Source organism: Polypterus senegalus, chromosome 12, assembly GCF_016835505.1.
Source record: "Polypterus senegalus isolate Bchr_013 chromosome 12, ASM1683550v1, whole genome shotgun sequence".
In the NCBI taxonomy this organism is placed as follows: Eukaryota; Metazoa; Chordata; class Cladistia; order Polypteriformes; family Polypteridae; genus Polypterus; species Polypterus senegalus.
This window is the reverse complement of record NC_053165.1, coordinates 39,660,192-39,676,033: the sequence shown is the minus strand read 5'-3', so window position 1 is coordinate 39,676,033 and position 15,842 is coordinate 39,660,192. Positions and strand designations below refer to the sequence as shown.

The window sequence follows — 15,842 nt, the reverse complement described above, 5'->3', positions numbered from 1 at the left end:
CAAAGGCAACTCAGTAGTCATTGGCACATGGGAAATGCAATGATTCCAATAATATTTAGAAGGGCTGCTCAACTGTCCCCATACCTTGGTGGAAAAGCTTTCCATAGAATCTGCATTCCTCTCTTCTGTAGCCCCTCTAAAACCAAGAGGTGGACCTCACCATCATGCACGTGAAAGCCAGTAATGATATCAAGCTCATGGCTGTCATCTTTCAGCTTATGAGATGAAATAGCAGCATTTAACAGATGGGTAGGAAGGTTCAGGTTCAGGGCTACAGCATTGATCTTCATGACCTCAGACATCACTTTATTCAGCAAAACATTATTCTCAGGTGCCAAGATGCAGATCATTCTTCCAAACAGCCAATCAGATGCTGCTAATGGAGCAGCCAAGGATGCTTGAGTCAGTGGACAGGCTATTTCGATGCTAACTTTTAGCTGTGAACATGAATCCACATAATGTCCAGCAGGTAAAGGAGGATCCTGAGGGCCATCTACAGAGCCTGCATGTCCAGCAATTCTTCTATCCCATCCTGAGGCCTGGCAGCCAGTGGGATCAGGAGGCGGAGATGATAGAATTGGCACAGACACATTTATGATCCTCTCACCACGCAGCAAATCAGAAAGGTCAATCAATGCAACACCATATGGGTCAAACACTTTGTCTTTATTGGTAAAGGGATTATGGATTGTGTCCTTGCTGCACACAAGCCCAGCGTTACTTAACTTCAGGTCCTCAGGTTCGGTGCCAAATAGAGCTGGCTTTCTCTTCAATTTGGTGACCCTTCTGTCTCGATCGTGAACCTCAATTTCAAGTCCCTTTCCAGTCAGGTACTCTTGAAACTCGACTACACTCAGGAGGCCAGTGAGAGCTACATTGATATCTCGGAAGTAAACATGCGTCCCATGATCACGTCCCCTGGTGCAGTGGTCAGCCAAGTGGAGTATCTTGTAGTGACAATACACAGGCAAACACAATTGCTGCAAACAAATAAAAATAAATTAAGAGACTGAGGGAACACTTATCCGGAAGCTCGGCATGTAAGCTGATATTTAGCCTGTGGCTCATTGAATGAGGACACCTTTAGTCTGTCATTTTCCCTTCTGCCCTGTTCCAAGCCATTTGCAACCAGGTATTTTCATCACAGCCAGCCCACTGCCCTCATTTTTTCAAAACATATCAATCATACAGGGCACTGGTCCCAGATAAGCAGGTATCCTTCATGGCACCAGGTGCTGTAAACTGGATTGAGTTAAACTGTCCAGTGTGCCTGTGATGAAAATTCAAAGAAGAGGACAACAGAGTCCATGTCTAAAAGATGATGGCACTTGTCTCTAACTGCAGCACCCAATAAAATGCCCATAGCAATAATTGCTTTCACCAGGTATGCAGGAACATTAGAACTTTATAAAAATTGTGAGGAGAACAGACCATTCAACCCAGCAAGCTTGTCCATGCTATTCACCTAGATTATCCAAAATAACATCTAGTTGAAATCTGACGGTCTCTAAAGTCCTACTCCTCCCCACCATACTACCTGGTGCTGCTTGCAACACTTACCTGGAGATGGTGAATGGGAATGGGAGATGCTGGGAGACCTGTGGCAGATTCAATTCGGATGACAAGGGGTTTCAGATCCTGTTTGAGCTCCTCAGAGAAAAGTGGCTGGTCTAAAGAAATGGTGAAGTAGCCATCAAGGACAAACGGTGTTGGGCTCAAACGGTCCGTCACAGAGAGCTCTCCTGCATTTCACAGAGGCAAACAGTTACCGTGACTGCCATGCATGGTCTGCACTGTGCAGGATGTGCTGCACTTGAAGTTGAAATCTTAACTTTTAAAAAGTAATGTTTATTGGAATAAGTAAATTTTTAGGTATGTAAATTAGCTTGATGGATGCACTATTCTCCTGTACGGTGTTAAATTTCTTAGGTTCTTAACCTGCAAGGCTCGTTTTTTATAGCACCTTTCTACAAGCACATTTCACATCCCTTACATACTTTCTGCATTGCTCCAATATAAGCGCTTGAAAGGTAAGAGATTGGCTCAGAATTATTGAAGCAATGAAGACATCGAATAGAGTTAGTTGCTCGTTCTGCATCTCATAGGTTTTCCTTACTGTAGGGTGCTGTCCAAGCAGGGTACACCCAGAATAACTTTACTATTCTAATCACCATCTTCTCTGACATGCTGAACACATTTTCATTTTTCTGGCTCCAATTAATGAGGACTCCAGGGGTCACCCAGCATGGCCGCTAATGCAAATGCATCAAAGGAGTGTGGCGAGGCAGACAGCCTCAACGTGGGCCTAGGCTGCCGCCAATTAAGAGGCCTTCCAGCCCCACAGCAGCCCACATCAAAGTCTGCCGCCTCTCAAACTAGCACTGGGAGACCGTCTTACAAAAGGTGGGTGGGGTGTCCAAGCCCAGCATCTGGCTTCCATTTGCTGCAGGATGTGCAGAGCCGCCAGGAGGCAAAGACATGCTTATGGAGAGAGCAAGTGCGTGTATGTGGGGGTGTGGTTGGGTCGCGGCTCTTAAAAGTAACAGAAGAAGACAGGCAGGCAGGGCAGGAAACGGCAGTGCACCTCAAGAGATCGACAAAGTCACTTTTTAGGACATCTGCAATGGTGGAAAAGCAAAATCATATACCGCACTCTGGTTTGTGTTATGACATGCTTTGCCGCGGTGCCAGCTGTAAAAGGAGCTGTATATGATAAGAGTTGTTTAAAAGTCAACTTTATAAACAAATACCAAATACTCAAAGGATGGAAAGGTGGAAAAAAAAAATAATAGAAACAGAAATGACAAAGGAGTAGCAGAGGACTAGGATTCAGGAGTTCATCTCCACTCTAAATTCCCTCAAGATTGTTTCTGACCTGCCAGCAGAGGTATGGGGTCCACTTCCACTGCAGTGCCATTCCTCCTGGCCAGTTCAGCAGCCTCACCCAGTTCCTCTGGCTTTTGTTTGGACTTGCTTGGGTTCTTTCCCCTCACACGGTTCTGTCTGTCATCTGAAAAAGGACCATAGAAGTTAGGAAGAAAAGCTCCACATGCTTCCCATTTTCACAGACCAAGTTCCAGTACTCAGAAAGTAGAATCAAGGAAACCCCCCCCCTTACCGGCTCCTATTACCAAATCAGGCTGCTGCAACCCATCTACGGTCATGGCATCCCGCTTAGAAGCCTTCATTCTTGGATCCCCGCTAATGAAAGAGAACACACATAAACACAAATTACATGACAGACTGAAGATTACAGTGTAGGAATTATTTATCTTTAGTTCAGGGGATGTTCCCGAATCTCTAGTAGGTCCAGGACACTAGGCTAGAGTTCATCACGTACTCTAGCGCTACAAAAAACATCTCTCAGTAGAGATTTGCCAGCCTGCATACAACTTCCTGGCAAGATGCCAAGCCTCAAGGCAAGTTGTCAGGATACTGCCAGGTGTTATGAATTATGAGCTGGACTGAAGCTCATGATGAAAGGCCAGGCAGGCCAGACTGCTTCTTGGGCTGATGCTTATCTGAAGCAAAGGCTGCCCTTCCTTGATGATTACAAGGGTAGCAGCCTAAAATGGTCTGCAGCTCCATATGCATGCTCAGCTTATAATGAAAGTCTCCCTGGTGTTGTACCTGGTCAATCTACAATAGCAATAAGGACTTCAAAATGTACTTGTAAGCTGGATGTTGTATATACTTAGCTCCTAAACCTTGACAAGACACCAGTCCATCAGAAGGCACATACATACACATGGCTCAAGTTTAGTGTCACCAATCAAATAAACCTTCAGACATTTGGACTATGGAAGAAAAACTGAAGTAGCCAGGAACAAAACCTGCAAAGATACAGTGAGATTGTGCCAACTTCACACAAGTAGTGGCATTGTCAAGATTCCAGCCCTAATGCAAGTGGAAATTGGAGCTTGTTTCATATACTGTAAAGGCAGGGATTCAACAATTAATGAACTCCATAAGATTCTGATATAAAGTTGTCAGAGCCTTTATGGCAACAAGTGACTTGGACTGAGTTTGAGACCTGGGTGTTCAAACTTAAATGTCCAAGAGGAGGAGCACGCTCACATCACACATGTCTTGGCCTGTCACTCATTACAGGCATGCCTTTTAGTTTAGGCTACAGATGGCACAACTCATTTTGGAGAAGGCCAGAGTAGAGGCAGCATCTGGAAGTGCTATGGAGGGAGGTATCAGAGTGAAATGGCCCTTAAAAGCAAGTAGAATCCAAGCAGATTTGGAGCTAAACAGATGGAACCCATTATGTTAACACTGCAAATTCCTTACTTCTGAGGCAAAACGTCATCTGCTTCCAACGTCAGGGCTTGCCCTCTCATAGACATCACTTTCTCCAAACGCAGAGGACCATCTGCTTAAAAAATGAAAATGCATCAAATGTAACAGCTCTAGAGAGCCCACAGCCTGGATGTGTCAGAGGCAGGAATGATCAGTGCAGAAGGCAGAGCAACAGTCACTTCAGAAAAAGCATCTCGCTTTCCAGAATTACGATTCACTTATAGCACTTGTGTTCTGCAAGGGGGCAGCACGGTGGTGCAGTGGGTAGCGCTGCTCCCTCGCAGTTAGGAGACCCGGGTTCGCTTCCCGGGTCCTTCCTGCGTGGAGTTTGCATGTTCTCCCTGTGTCTGTCCAAAGACATGCAGGTTAGGTGCATTGGTGATCCTAATTTGTCCCTAGTGTGTGCTTGGTGTGTGTGTGCGCGCCCTGCGGTGGGCTGCCACCCTGCCCAGGGTTTGTTTCCTGCCTTGTGCCCTGTGTTGGCTGGGATTGGCTCCAGCAGACACCCATGACCCTGTAGTTAGGATATAGTGGGTTGGATAATGGATGGATATTCTGCAAGGGCAATGTTTAAATGAGGGACACTTTGTTTTACTTTTGTAGTTTACTGCATTGAGATAAGAAAAAGATAAAAAAAATCTACTTTAGACAATGTTTGCATTCAACTTAAACAAAAGGTGATATCATTTTAATGGAAACACATTAGAACAAGAACAAGCCATTCAGCCCAACAATTCTGTCCATCCTGTTCACCCAGAAGTCAAGATTCAAAGGTTTCTAAAATTCTGCTGTTCTCAACACTACTTGGTATTTTATTCCATGTGTCTATAGTTCTGTGTACATAAAAACAGTATAATAATTTGTGGGAAATATGTTCTTAGGTTTCCATCTGTGTCCCAGTGTTCTTGTTGAAGTGTTCAATTTAAAGTAACAGGTGGCATCCACTGTATGAATGTCCATCGCAGTTTTTTAACATTTCAGTTGTTTGATGTCTTAATCTCCATTTGCTTAAACTGAAAAGGTTCAACTTTTCCATCAAATCTCTCTTCATAGCTCATCCTAGAACCAGCCAGGTGGCTCTCCTCTTGACTTTTTCTAGTGCTGCCAAGTCCTTTATGCAATATGGAAACCAAAATTGTGCACATTACTGTAAGGTGAGGCATCACTACTGCGTTATGTAACTTAACCGTAGCCTCCCTTGACTTGTACTCCATGCAGCAATTTAGCAGATTCTACATTATGTTATTTGTAGCTCAGCATCATCTGCAAAATATACCACTCTGTTGTTTAAATTCTTATCTAGATGGTTTACGTGTATTAAAAGTGACCCCAGCACTGATCCCGGAGGGACACCATGTTTAACATCACCAAGTTCTGAAAATGGCCCCTCACTATAACCCCTTGGTTCCTGTACTTGAACCAATTTTGTATTCATGTACAGTACACACAGAATGCTTTTGTTCCTTCCTCATAAAATTTCAGCAAATGAGTAAAACAGGTCCTTCCGCATCTGAACCCATTATATGTAAAACACCTTTAAAACTTAAGAACCTATCCCAATTTATCTTGTTTAGGCTTTGCTGTAGTAAGCACAAACCAAAAAAAATAGAATTTAGAATTTTAAGCTCAACTCACGTGAGGGGTATATTAAAAATGTCCACATGTTATGCCTTCATGCATGTCAATATCCTATGTTTACGTCTAAGAGATCTGGTTTCTCTGTTGTACCCTACACAGACTGGACTGTAGTGTGGAAGGACAGTAATGTTGTGCGCTCATTATTATCATATATACTAGGGGGCTTTGCCCTTTGCTCGCTTCGCTCACCAACTCCCGGGCCGGTGCTACGTGCAAACCACGATGCAGTTCTGCCGCTCGCGTATGAGGATACGGATGTACAATTTAAACAGGTTGTTATTTACATGGGAATTATTACATATGCATAGTAGAACTAACTATTTTACATTACAGTGAGTCATTAACCATATTAAAAAATAGTAAAACGTAATAATTTGAAAGCTAATTATGTTTCATGTTGCATTAAGAGTTTGTTGAATTATACAATTTCTGTTATCTATGTATACTGCAGTTCTGTCTGTTAGTCATTTGTACAGAAATATAAGTAATACGACATTTCTAAACTGTTACCAACACTCCTCTATTCTATTTCTCTTCTAGGCATCTGGAGGTGACACTTGGTGTTCACTACTCCTCTACTGCCAGGCTGCTCTCCTGCATATGCAAAATTTATGAATGGATAGTGTGGTGGACAACCGGGGCCATTTTCCAGCCAGTACACCCCTGTGATGGAAGGACTGGGGGCATGACATATTTGGGACAATATCGGGAACATGAGAGGGCAAACCCCGGCCATGGGTTTGGAGCTTAGAAGCTCAAACCTGCTGGGGCCCATGGCCACCACCAGGGGACACCTGGACAGTTCCAGAGCCCGGGACTGCAGCACTTGTGCCACACTCGGAAGTGCTGCCAGAAGAGGATCCGGGTGCACCTGCAGCACATTTGGGTGCCCATGCAGCACTTCCGCCACACCCAGAAGTGCTACCAGATGAGGATCGGAGAACACTTGAAGCACTTCCAGGTGCACTATAAAAGAGGCCACTTCACTCCGTTCGGAGAGCCAGAGTCGGCAGGTGGATGACAAAGCTTGCTGGGAGAGGAATGGAGGCGGCAGAGAAAAAAAAAAAAAAGAGAGAAATGAAGAAGAAAGAGACAGAGAAGAGGGACTGAGCAGTATTGCTATGGACTGTTGTGTTGTACTTGTGGGAAATGGAGAAGGCATTTCCCATGACAGAAAAGGAAAATAAAAGCATGTGCTTGGACATCTCTTTGCCTGTCTATAGGCCCCGGTTTACCACAACACACACACATATTTATATATTTTATATATATAAAGAAAAAAAATCTGTGAAAAAATAAGAACACAAGCAGCTAGTGGAGTTGGGGAATTGTCCTGTATAATGTTTGGTGGATCTGATGCTCTTAAATCACGATGAAATATTTAAATTTTCATTACTTTGACTGTGATTTAAGAGCATCAGATCCACCAAACATTATATGAGGCAATTCCCCAAATCTTGACCTTCAGTTTGTGTTCTTATTTTGTCCCAATAGATTCTCTCATCAGGTCAGACAGCAAGCACAGACTCCACTTTTAAAAACCCAGAGGGGGAAGGTGGCCAGTTCACCAACGTCTCCAGGACTGTGACTTTATTTTTGACTTTCTCTTTTACAATTTAATCTTGTTCACTGTCAATTGGCCTTAGTTCATCAATTTATTAATGGATAGTTATTGTTGGTTACCATTTATGTTTAATCAGTTTTTCCATGTTCTCTGTGTGTTTTAACAAATCTGTATTTATATCTGTATCAGTTCAGTATTTAACAATTATTTTAATCTACACTTGCTCACAGTGCTATGTGCCTGCACTCAGTGATGAACGCTATTCAGAAAATAAAACTTGCCTTGTAAGTGGTATCCCTTTCAAATAGATGGCAGGCCTATCAACTAGTGAAGCACTAGATGCAACTCAAATGAAGCAGAAGATTGAGACATGTTAAGTTTTGTGCGAATCATTGCCTGATATCTCATGTTCTCTCCTTTTAGACTGATCAGCCCACTGCCCACCCAAGGTTCCTCACCTGATACTGAGATGCCCTTTTGTTTCCAGTCCACAAAGCTTGCTTTAGGCTGAGACTTTTCATACCAATTTCTTTGTTGCTGTATCATAAAACCTAACAAAGGAATGGAGGGTTACATAGTTGCAATGAATCTGGATTTTAAAAGCTGAGAAATCCTGAAAAAAAGGCAATCTGACTGAAGGCAGCATGTTTCACCGAGTCCAAAATAGTGCTCTACGTATGGCGTTATATGCTTTTTTAATCCTGTCTTATGTCAGCATTCACCCAAAACAACGGGATGACCAGGTGTCATCTTCCAGAAGACAGAACAGAGCTGAAGGCTTGTAAACTAGAGTGCTGGCAACTGTCTCCAGGCAGCACCAGCTACTCTGCAGCATTGTCTGGTCCTTAAATTGATAAACATGTCATTATGACTTCACTGCAGCACGTTGTCCGAGAGCGGAAAGATCACAATATAACTTGTTACAAAAGAAGCAGTTTACTTTATGAAAAAAAAATAAATGGAAAAAATGTTTGCATTAATGTAAAGAAGTGGAATCAGCTGGATAGGGTACTTAATTTTCATATTCACCCTTCAAATGAATCAGCATAATCTACCCTATTACACAAATGTAGTTTTGCTGAGATAAGTAGGCTTTGTTAGCATTCTGACAAATGTGTTCTGAGATTTGTCAGGTAAGCAAGACATAGGATTAGTGAATATAACTAACTTATCAGAAAACCTGATGCCAGAAGGTGGAACATGTTGCATATTTAATAGAACATGAACGTACACATTTCACTGTACTCTGTACATGCGACAATAACGACAATAGAAACCATCTTTTCTCCTATTAAATGTCATCAGTTTGAAGCCAGAACACAAGTGACGGGTGAGCTTCACTTATCAAGGCACAAACTACAGCATCAGATTGGTGATTTGGCAGACTCCTTCAGAGGAGCTCACATAAATGAGAAGAGATGGTAGTAAAGCAGGACAAGGTCACCAAATCTCATAATAACGAATTGCAGAAGATCACTCACCAGCACTTTCTGGATCATCTTCACTTTTCAACTGTGGCAGTCGGAAGGTTTTAGGCCTATCACTCTTTGCCCTTCCCGAGAGCTTCTCCTTTAGGTCCCAGACTCTAAAGGTTATTTTGTGAGAAGTCAGTTTTAGAATGAAGTTTCTATTGACTTTACGATCAAAACTGTGACTCCAGGTAAGCCATGTTTGATTGCCCTCATACCATGGATAGATTACCTAAACAAAATGGGCCAATAAAGATATTATTACAGTCTGAATGCCTCCACAGACAGCACAGCCGACATAAAAAGGCTTCCATGTAACCCCCTTAATTTACGCAATAGTCTCAGGCAATCTCATTGGACTTCCAGAGTACTGACAATCTTGCCTACAGTTCATGGGAATGGTCTTCCCAAAGAGATGAAACTGACCAACTCTGTGACTCATTGTACAGGTTTTACAAAAGTAGTTGTTATCTTTTCACTCTTTCTCCTACCATTAATGCCTCTAATAAGGCCCTTGTCATGTCATTTTTCTGAGATTTGCTTACATCATTTTTAAACAGTAGCATTTTTTTAGAATTGCAGTTGTATTCATTTAATTACTCCAATTCCTAGCTTGTGTGGCGTTTCTTTATTTTCCCAATGTACATCCATATTTCTGTGTTCTCCCACAATCCAAAGACATGCACAATTTAACTGGTCATTCTAAGATGGTGTGGGATGACTGAAGTAATAGGCGGGCATCTTATCCATAGTTGCTGAGACAGGCTGTGAAGAAACTGCAATGAATGTTGCAGCCACCAGTGAAGTCTCCTTAAAGCCGTTTGTTTTACTGACTCTTTCCAAAGAATTGCAGGATAGTTTATGATTTTTGCCATGGCATCTGCCTTCAATGATGTAGCTTCGGATGTCACTGTTTGTGGATGACATTTGTTCATCCACCGCCATCTGTTCTCTCTTTTACCTAAGAACAGGCCATTCAGCCCAGCAAAGCATGCCAGTGCTATACACTGAATTATTCCAAAATAAAATCTTATTTAATCTTAAGTCTTATTTTGAAAGTCCCAAAAGTCCCACTGTCTACTATACTACTTGGTAACTTATTTCATGCAAAATTTAACCTTAATAGGTTTCCAGCCGTATCCCCGTGTTCTTGATTAACTCATTTTAAAGTAAGAGTCTTCATAGACTGCAGTAATTCCATTCATAATTTGAACAGTTTAACCGTGTCTCTTAATCTCTTTTTAAAACCAAAAAGGCTCAGCTCTTTTAATCTTTCCTCATAATTCATCCCCTGTAGTCTTGGAATCGGCCTAGTCGCTCTTCTCTGGACTTTTTCTATCGCTGCTAAAACTGCACACAGTACTCCAGATGAGGTCTAACTAGTGTGTTATAAAGCTTCAGCATAACCTCCTTACACTTATACTCTAAACATCGTAGTATATAACCTAACATATAGCTCCTCCATATAGCCTAGTCCATGGTGTGTTTTAGCATTGCCTTGATCAGCTGTTCGTTTGTATGACACAATTTTGATCTTTCCAGCAGGCAAACAGAGAGATAGCAAAAGCCCCTTGATACTTTTTTTTCTTCTTTTCAGCCTGCAATTGTCTCAGACGCCACATATCTGAGCTGCCACTCACTAATGAAATGAGATATTACCATCATACCTCCTAACATGTTGTGCACAAACCCACGCTGCCCTGGTCAGATATTCCCATGTAAGGCATTTTACATGTCATATGCTTTTACTCGGCTTCATCCCAGTCATTATATATCAATAACCTCAAGGAAACCTTTCAGTGGCCTGGAAAAGCACAGCTGACTCTACAAATAGTGCTACATTGAGCAGCAATGGTGGCCATTAAGTAAAGCACTTGGACACACTGGCATGATCAAAGACACTACAAACAATAAGTGTAATCTGCAGAGCAAAAGATTGATTCATTCGGATACACAAAAAGACACCTGCAAGGTAAATGTCAAAACCCACTGACCTTTGCTTCACTATCCATGTAGACTTTTGCTGCTGGTCCAAACATTACTACATCCACCTTGCTTGTCTCAGAATGTTCTGGAAAAAGGCAAAACTCAATGTGGTAGAAACTTTGAGGTTTTGGGGCATCAATTATGCCTTTTTTGTTTTTTCCTTTTCCTGCTGCAAGATTTGAATTGTCCCGTTCCTCTAAAAAGAGACATAAGTTCAGATGCACATTCAGGTGCTCATTCACAGTTAAGCCACTAAAGTATGACATGGAGTTGCTTTGTAGGGCAATGATGAAGCAAATTCCATCAAACTGAACTCCACTTAAATATATATTGAATTGAGTGAAGTTACTGTACAAGAATTTAACAACATTATAACAGTTAACTTTCATTTACAGAGTTTCTAAACAGAATAAAAGCTCAACTGCCACAGTCAGACTCCATTCAGCGTGAGAAAACATAGAAATGTGCTGTGAAAATAGTGAATCGGAGATATGAAAAAATGTAATGAGAGAAAGAGTAATACTAGAAGAATTCAGTTCTTGTCATCCACAACAGATGCAGACTAAAGGTGCCACATGAAGAAGAGCCGTCACTCATATTTGGTGTTGCTTTATACCAGGGGTGTCCACACATTTTCGGCTTGTGAGCTACTTTTAAAATGACCAGGTCAAAATGATCTACCTACATTAAAAATGCTATATACAGTGTATATATATATATATATATATATATATATATAAATTTATATATGTATACACACTCTGAGTATCAGAGGTGGGCAGCTGTAAATTAAGCTCATTCAACATGTTGGTCAGATCAGAAAATAAAATGCCAAGATAGCAGCCATTGATCGTTATTAAGCTTATATTCTGCACGTTTAATAACAAGGAGAAACTCCTTTTTCTCCGGCCAGGGGTCTTTAAATCTCAGCAGGAATTTCTCTCTAACCATCTGCCTCATCTCTCCATCTTGGAAGGACTTCTTATGCTTAATGATCGAGTGACTCACCCGGAATGATGCTTCAGTGTGTCTGCCTTTGCTTTTGAATTAAGTCGAGTGAAAAATGACGGCTGTCCGATTAACTGTGATTTTAGTTCCCTCTCCTTTCTCTTTCTCAGATCGCTTTTCGGAAGCAAGTCAGTTTCGTAGTTTTTATGAACAGTTCGAAAGTGTCTTTCCACATTTTCCTTCTTTGGAATAGCAATGATAGATTGACAGATCAGACAAACGCACTTCGATTGTGACATTGTGAGAGAAAAAAAATCCTCTTCCAATTCCACATCCAGCCCATAACCAACATTTTTTTTTTTAAAAATCCCTTCTTTAGTTGATATAAATTGGAAGGCTAACTAGATCACTTAGATAGCCGGAGTTTTGCAGGAGCTCGAGCGGGATGACCAGTGTTTTAGAAGAAAAGAGATCTCAGACTGGCCGCCCTGTATGTCATTCAAGTGGCAAATGCCATAGGGAGGATAGATTGTGTTGCAGTCAAAAAATGTTTTCTTTAAATGTTAGTCTATCTACCTGCACTCCCTTTCCGATCTACCAGTCGATCGCAATTGACGTATTGGGCACCCCAGCTTTATACCATTATACTAGCCCTGTTCACTTTGCCAATAGCTTTTTTACAGAATTGTCACTGAATGATGCTATATAAAATAAAATATTAAAATAATCAATCTAATCTAATGACATTTGTCAAGATGGTTAAAAAGTTTGGTTGTTGGCTGACAACAGGTAAGAGATTCTTTCAGCATTAGGGAACATCTGGGTTGCAGAAGAAGTTAGGAAATGCGAGACAAATAGGATACTCCTGTTTAGAGTATACACCCTAATATCTACAAAGAAGATCTAACTGCTAAAGATGTCCATCTGCACTGCAATTACCAACAGCTCCTCAAATCCAGGATGCTGAGATACAGTCTCCTTAAAAAAAACACAAGAGCAGAGTCATAAACATCAAGACCTGGAAATCCCAAGCTTAAACATTGCATCCTTTGCAATTGTTGCTATTTATTTATTTGTTTCAGTTTTATATAACCAGAGGCCAAATGCGGCTTTTAATTAAAACAGCGTGACATTCGCCAAATAAATGTTGTAAACAGTGCACTCCCACTCCCACCAAGCAATGACGGAATGCTTCAGGCCAGCTTCCAGGATACCAAATTATCCAGAGGCCGCTTAAAACAATTGATGCTCTTAGGATTGTTTCATTAAAGAAACAGGATGTCCAGTTAGCTCTCATGATTCAGCTTTCATTCTGTAGCCTAACCAACTTACTGTAACATGTGAGTAACATTGGTACTACATGCAGTGACTTGGGTGTTACTCTCTCTGTTTGGTCTTTTATAGTTTCTTTTCAATTCCCTTTGTCATGTTTGCTTTCCTAAGTTTTTGCTTTGCTTAAACAGTGACCCAGATGAACATTACAACCAAACCCTACAGAGGAGCAGTGCTCCTTCACATTGCTAATCAGTCAACAAGAGGCCAGTTTGCAGGATGATATTTCAGATCTTACTCCATTGCCACAGTCTTTTCTGTATCTAATGGTGGTATTACTGCCACTTCAGTGGCTAATGGAACATAAGAACAATCACCAGAGACAGTAGGATCTCATAATTTTCATACTGTAAATCTGGAAATTCATGATCATCAGCAATTTATTCAGATCAATATTATCAAGAAGAGCCCCATTTTAAAATGTACCTAGAAATGTAAATATAGACAGCAAATTTCTATGTAAGTTCTGCATGTGTTTTTTTTATGTTGTCTATTGAATTTGACTTTTTTATTTCATGTTTCGAATTTAATCATATAGTTTGGAAATAAACTGTATATTGACAGCTCAATTGGCCCATTGTAAGAGAATGTCTGTGGATGTGTGAAAATCTGACTGGCACCTTGTTCAGGGTTGGTCCTACCTTATTCCTAGTACTTGAAGTGGAACCAAATTACTGGCAGTACTCGGTTTATAGCACCACAGTGACATTAATAGTTGGGGGGTTCACTATGAAGATTTCTGAAGAGACGCTGGTACGGACTAGTACGCTAAAAAAACATGCTGGTTCAGTAATACTTACAACATTGTGTCACTTCGATAAAATGACAGTCAATGGAAATATGTGCTTGGGGGGAGTCCCCTGTGGAGATTGCTGAAGAAGTGCCAGTACTCTATGTGGAACTTGGAAGAGGTACCAGCCCACTTCAAGCACTGCTTACTCCCAAAGACAGTCTTGTAGGTACTGAACTCGATAAGCAGGTTAGAAGATAGATAGGCAGATGGATGAGACAGTGATACAAATAGGTTCTTTGCCATAATATGTCATTGAGTGCCATAAATGGTGCCATCAAAGAAAAATGTATTATTATTATAGATGAGTATTGACTACATTTTAGTTAAACATGCTCATTCAGATATTTTAGGACTGCAATAATGAGGAAAAACAAATTCATTATACAGTAATTAAATAACTCATACAAGGGCATTAAGTACTCTCTGGTTACACCACCAGGAACAGAGGCAGATGATCCTTGCTCAAGCCTTCGTCCATTATCTATTCTATTATGCACAATAATCCAGAACCTACCATTTTCATCTGACACACAGTTTAGAGACATGACTCAGGCTACATTTTTCTGTGAAAAAAATTAAAAACCTGCAAACTGTCAAGTAGTTGAGCAACTTAATTTCAGCTTTGGGTAAGGCATACCTCCGGGTATAGCAAGAGTTATATTTACTGTGAATGTAACAAAATGATAGGAGCCTGCAGATTCCAAACTTCCTGGACTGTTCACAAAGACCCGGGTCTTCAAAGGGTCACCTCGGTTCTCCTCTCTGCAACTTCCAGATGCGACCACACCTTGTTCAGTGTCTCTTCTTCCATCATCAGTGGCAATGCTACTGTCAAAAGTAGTTGGTGACTGACCAAAATCATTGTCTTTGAGCTGCCGAGGGAATGACGGGCTTTGGGGTTCCATTTTCTGCAGTCAAATTTGCACCAACATCAATGAAACAACGAAGACAGGATTGGAAAACGAAGCATTTACTATTTTTTTCCTGAAAAACAAACAATAGTATTTGAAAACCCCACACAGGCATTCACAAAGTAATATAAATTAGCCTGCTTTCATCCACACTGAAATGGGAATCAATCCTCCAAGCTGTCAAACCGGTCAACTAGTTACAATTTCAAAATACAAACACCCCCAGCCTAGACTCGCTCACACGCATTCAGACATTTGCTCGTGTCCCAGTGAATGCTAGTAGGCGGCTCCCACTCATGCCCCCTACAGCCTGAAGGACAAGTGACGCGGGGGCAAAGAAGTTTAGGGTCGGTTTCTTTCAGTTCACTGGACTGCGTCCCCATCAGGTTCACCTACCTGTTTGTCAGCTTGCCTGGTGGCTCGTGCCCACCGCAGAAGTGCTCCGTCGGCTTGCAGCGTGCTCAACTCTGGCACCACCAGCCTCTGTCCGGCGCCGCACTTTGACTGCAGGTTACTTTGTTGGGCCCGGCGTTGCCATGCCAACAGCGCTCCTCCGCCTCTGGGCACGCAGTGGTGTGCACGGCTGAGAGCTGCCGCCGAACAATCACGACTCGCTGTCGTCACAGCAGCTCGGCAATACCGTATTGGACCTCATCTGTCATCAATGTGTGTGACTGTCGAGACGCCCGAATGGACTTGACAACCGTGCCTTCAAGTTTAGGCCACGTGGAACGGCCCACCAGCATGAATCTCGGGGGAATTTGAGTGGAGCTGGCGTCACGTCTACTAAACCAGCGGTCCTCACCCTTTTTTCTCTCCCGCACCCCATTTAATTTAGGAGTACCCCCGCTCTTCATTACCCCACCCATCCCTCAAATTTTTTTTCAAACTCAAAT

At 41.8% G+C, this 15,842-nt stretch overlaps 1 protein-coding gene across 3 annotated transcripts in view; it reads right to left on the bottom strand.

Annotated features, from left to right (window-relative positions):
- cfap92 (cilia and flagella associated protein 92 (putative)) overlaps positions 1-15,484 on the bottom strand; it is a 38,354-nt gene extending 22,870 nt beyond the window's left edge. For 2 of the 3 annotated variants that reach the window (XM_039770920.1, XM_039770922.1), the window contains exons 1-10: positions 15,343-15,484; positions 14,673-15,019; positions 10,971-11,158; positions 8,989-9,208; positions 7,966-8,058; positions 4,297-4,381; positions 3,119-3,201; positions 2,876-3,010; positions 1,561-1,742; positions 85-980 (exon numbers count right to left, since the gene is read on the bottom strand). In XM_039770920.1, coding sequence (XP_039626854.1) covers positions 85-980; positions 1,561-1,742; positions 2,876-3,010; positions 3,119-3,201; positions 4,297-4,381; positions 7,966-8,058; positions 8,989-9,208; positions 10,971-11,158; positions 14,673-14,940 — 2,150 coding nt within the window. In that variant the 5' untranslated portion in view covers positions 14,941-15,019; positions 15,343-15,484. The remainder of the gene's footprint in view (positions 1-84; positions 981-1,560; positions 1,743-2,875; positions 3,011-3,118; positions 3,202-4,296; positions 4,382-7,965; positions 8,059-8,988; positions 9,209-10,970; positions 11,159-14,672; positions 15,020-15,342) is intronic. The other variant, XM_039770921.1, reaches the window with a different exon arrangement.
- Positions 15,485-15,842: the final 358 nt, after the last annotated feature.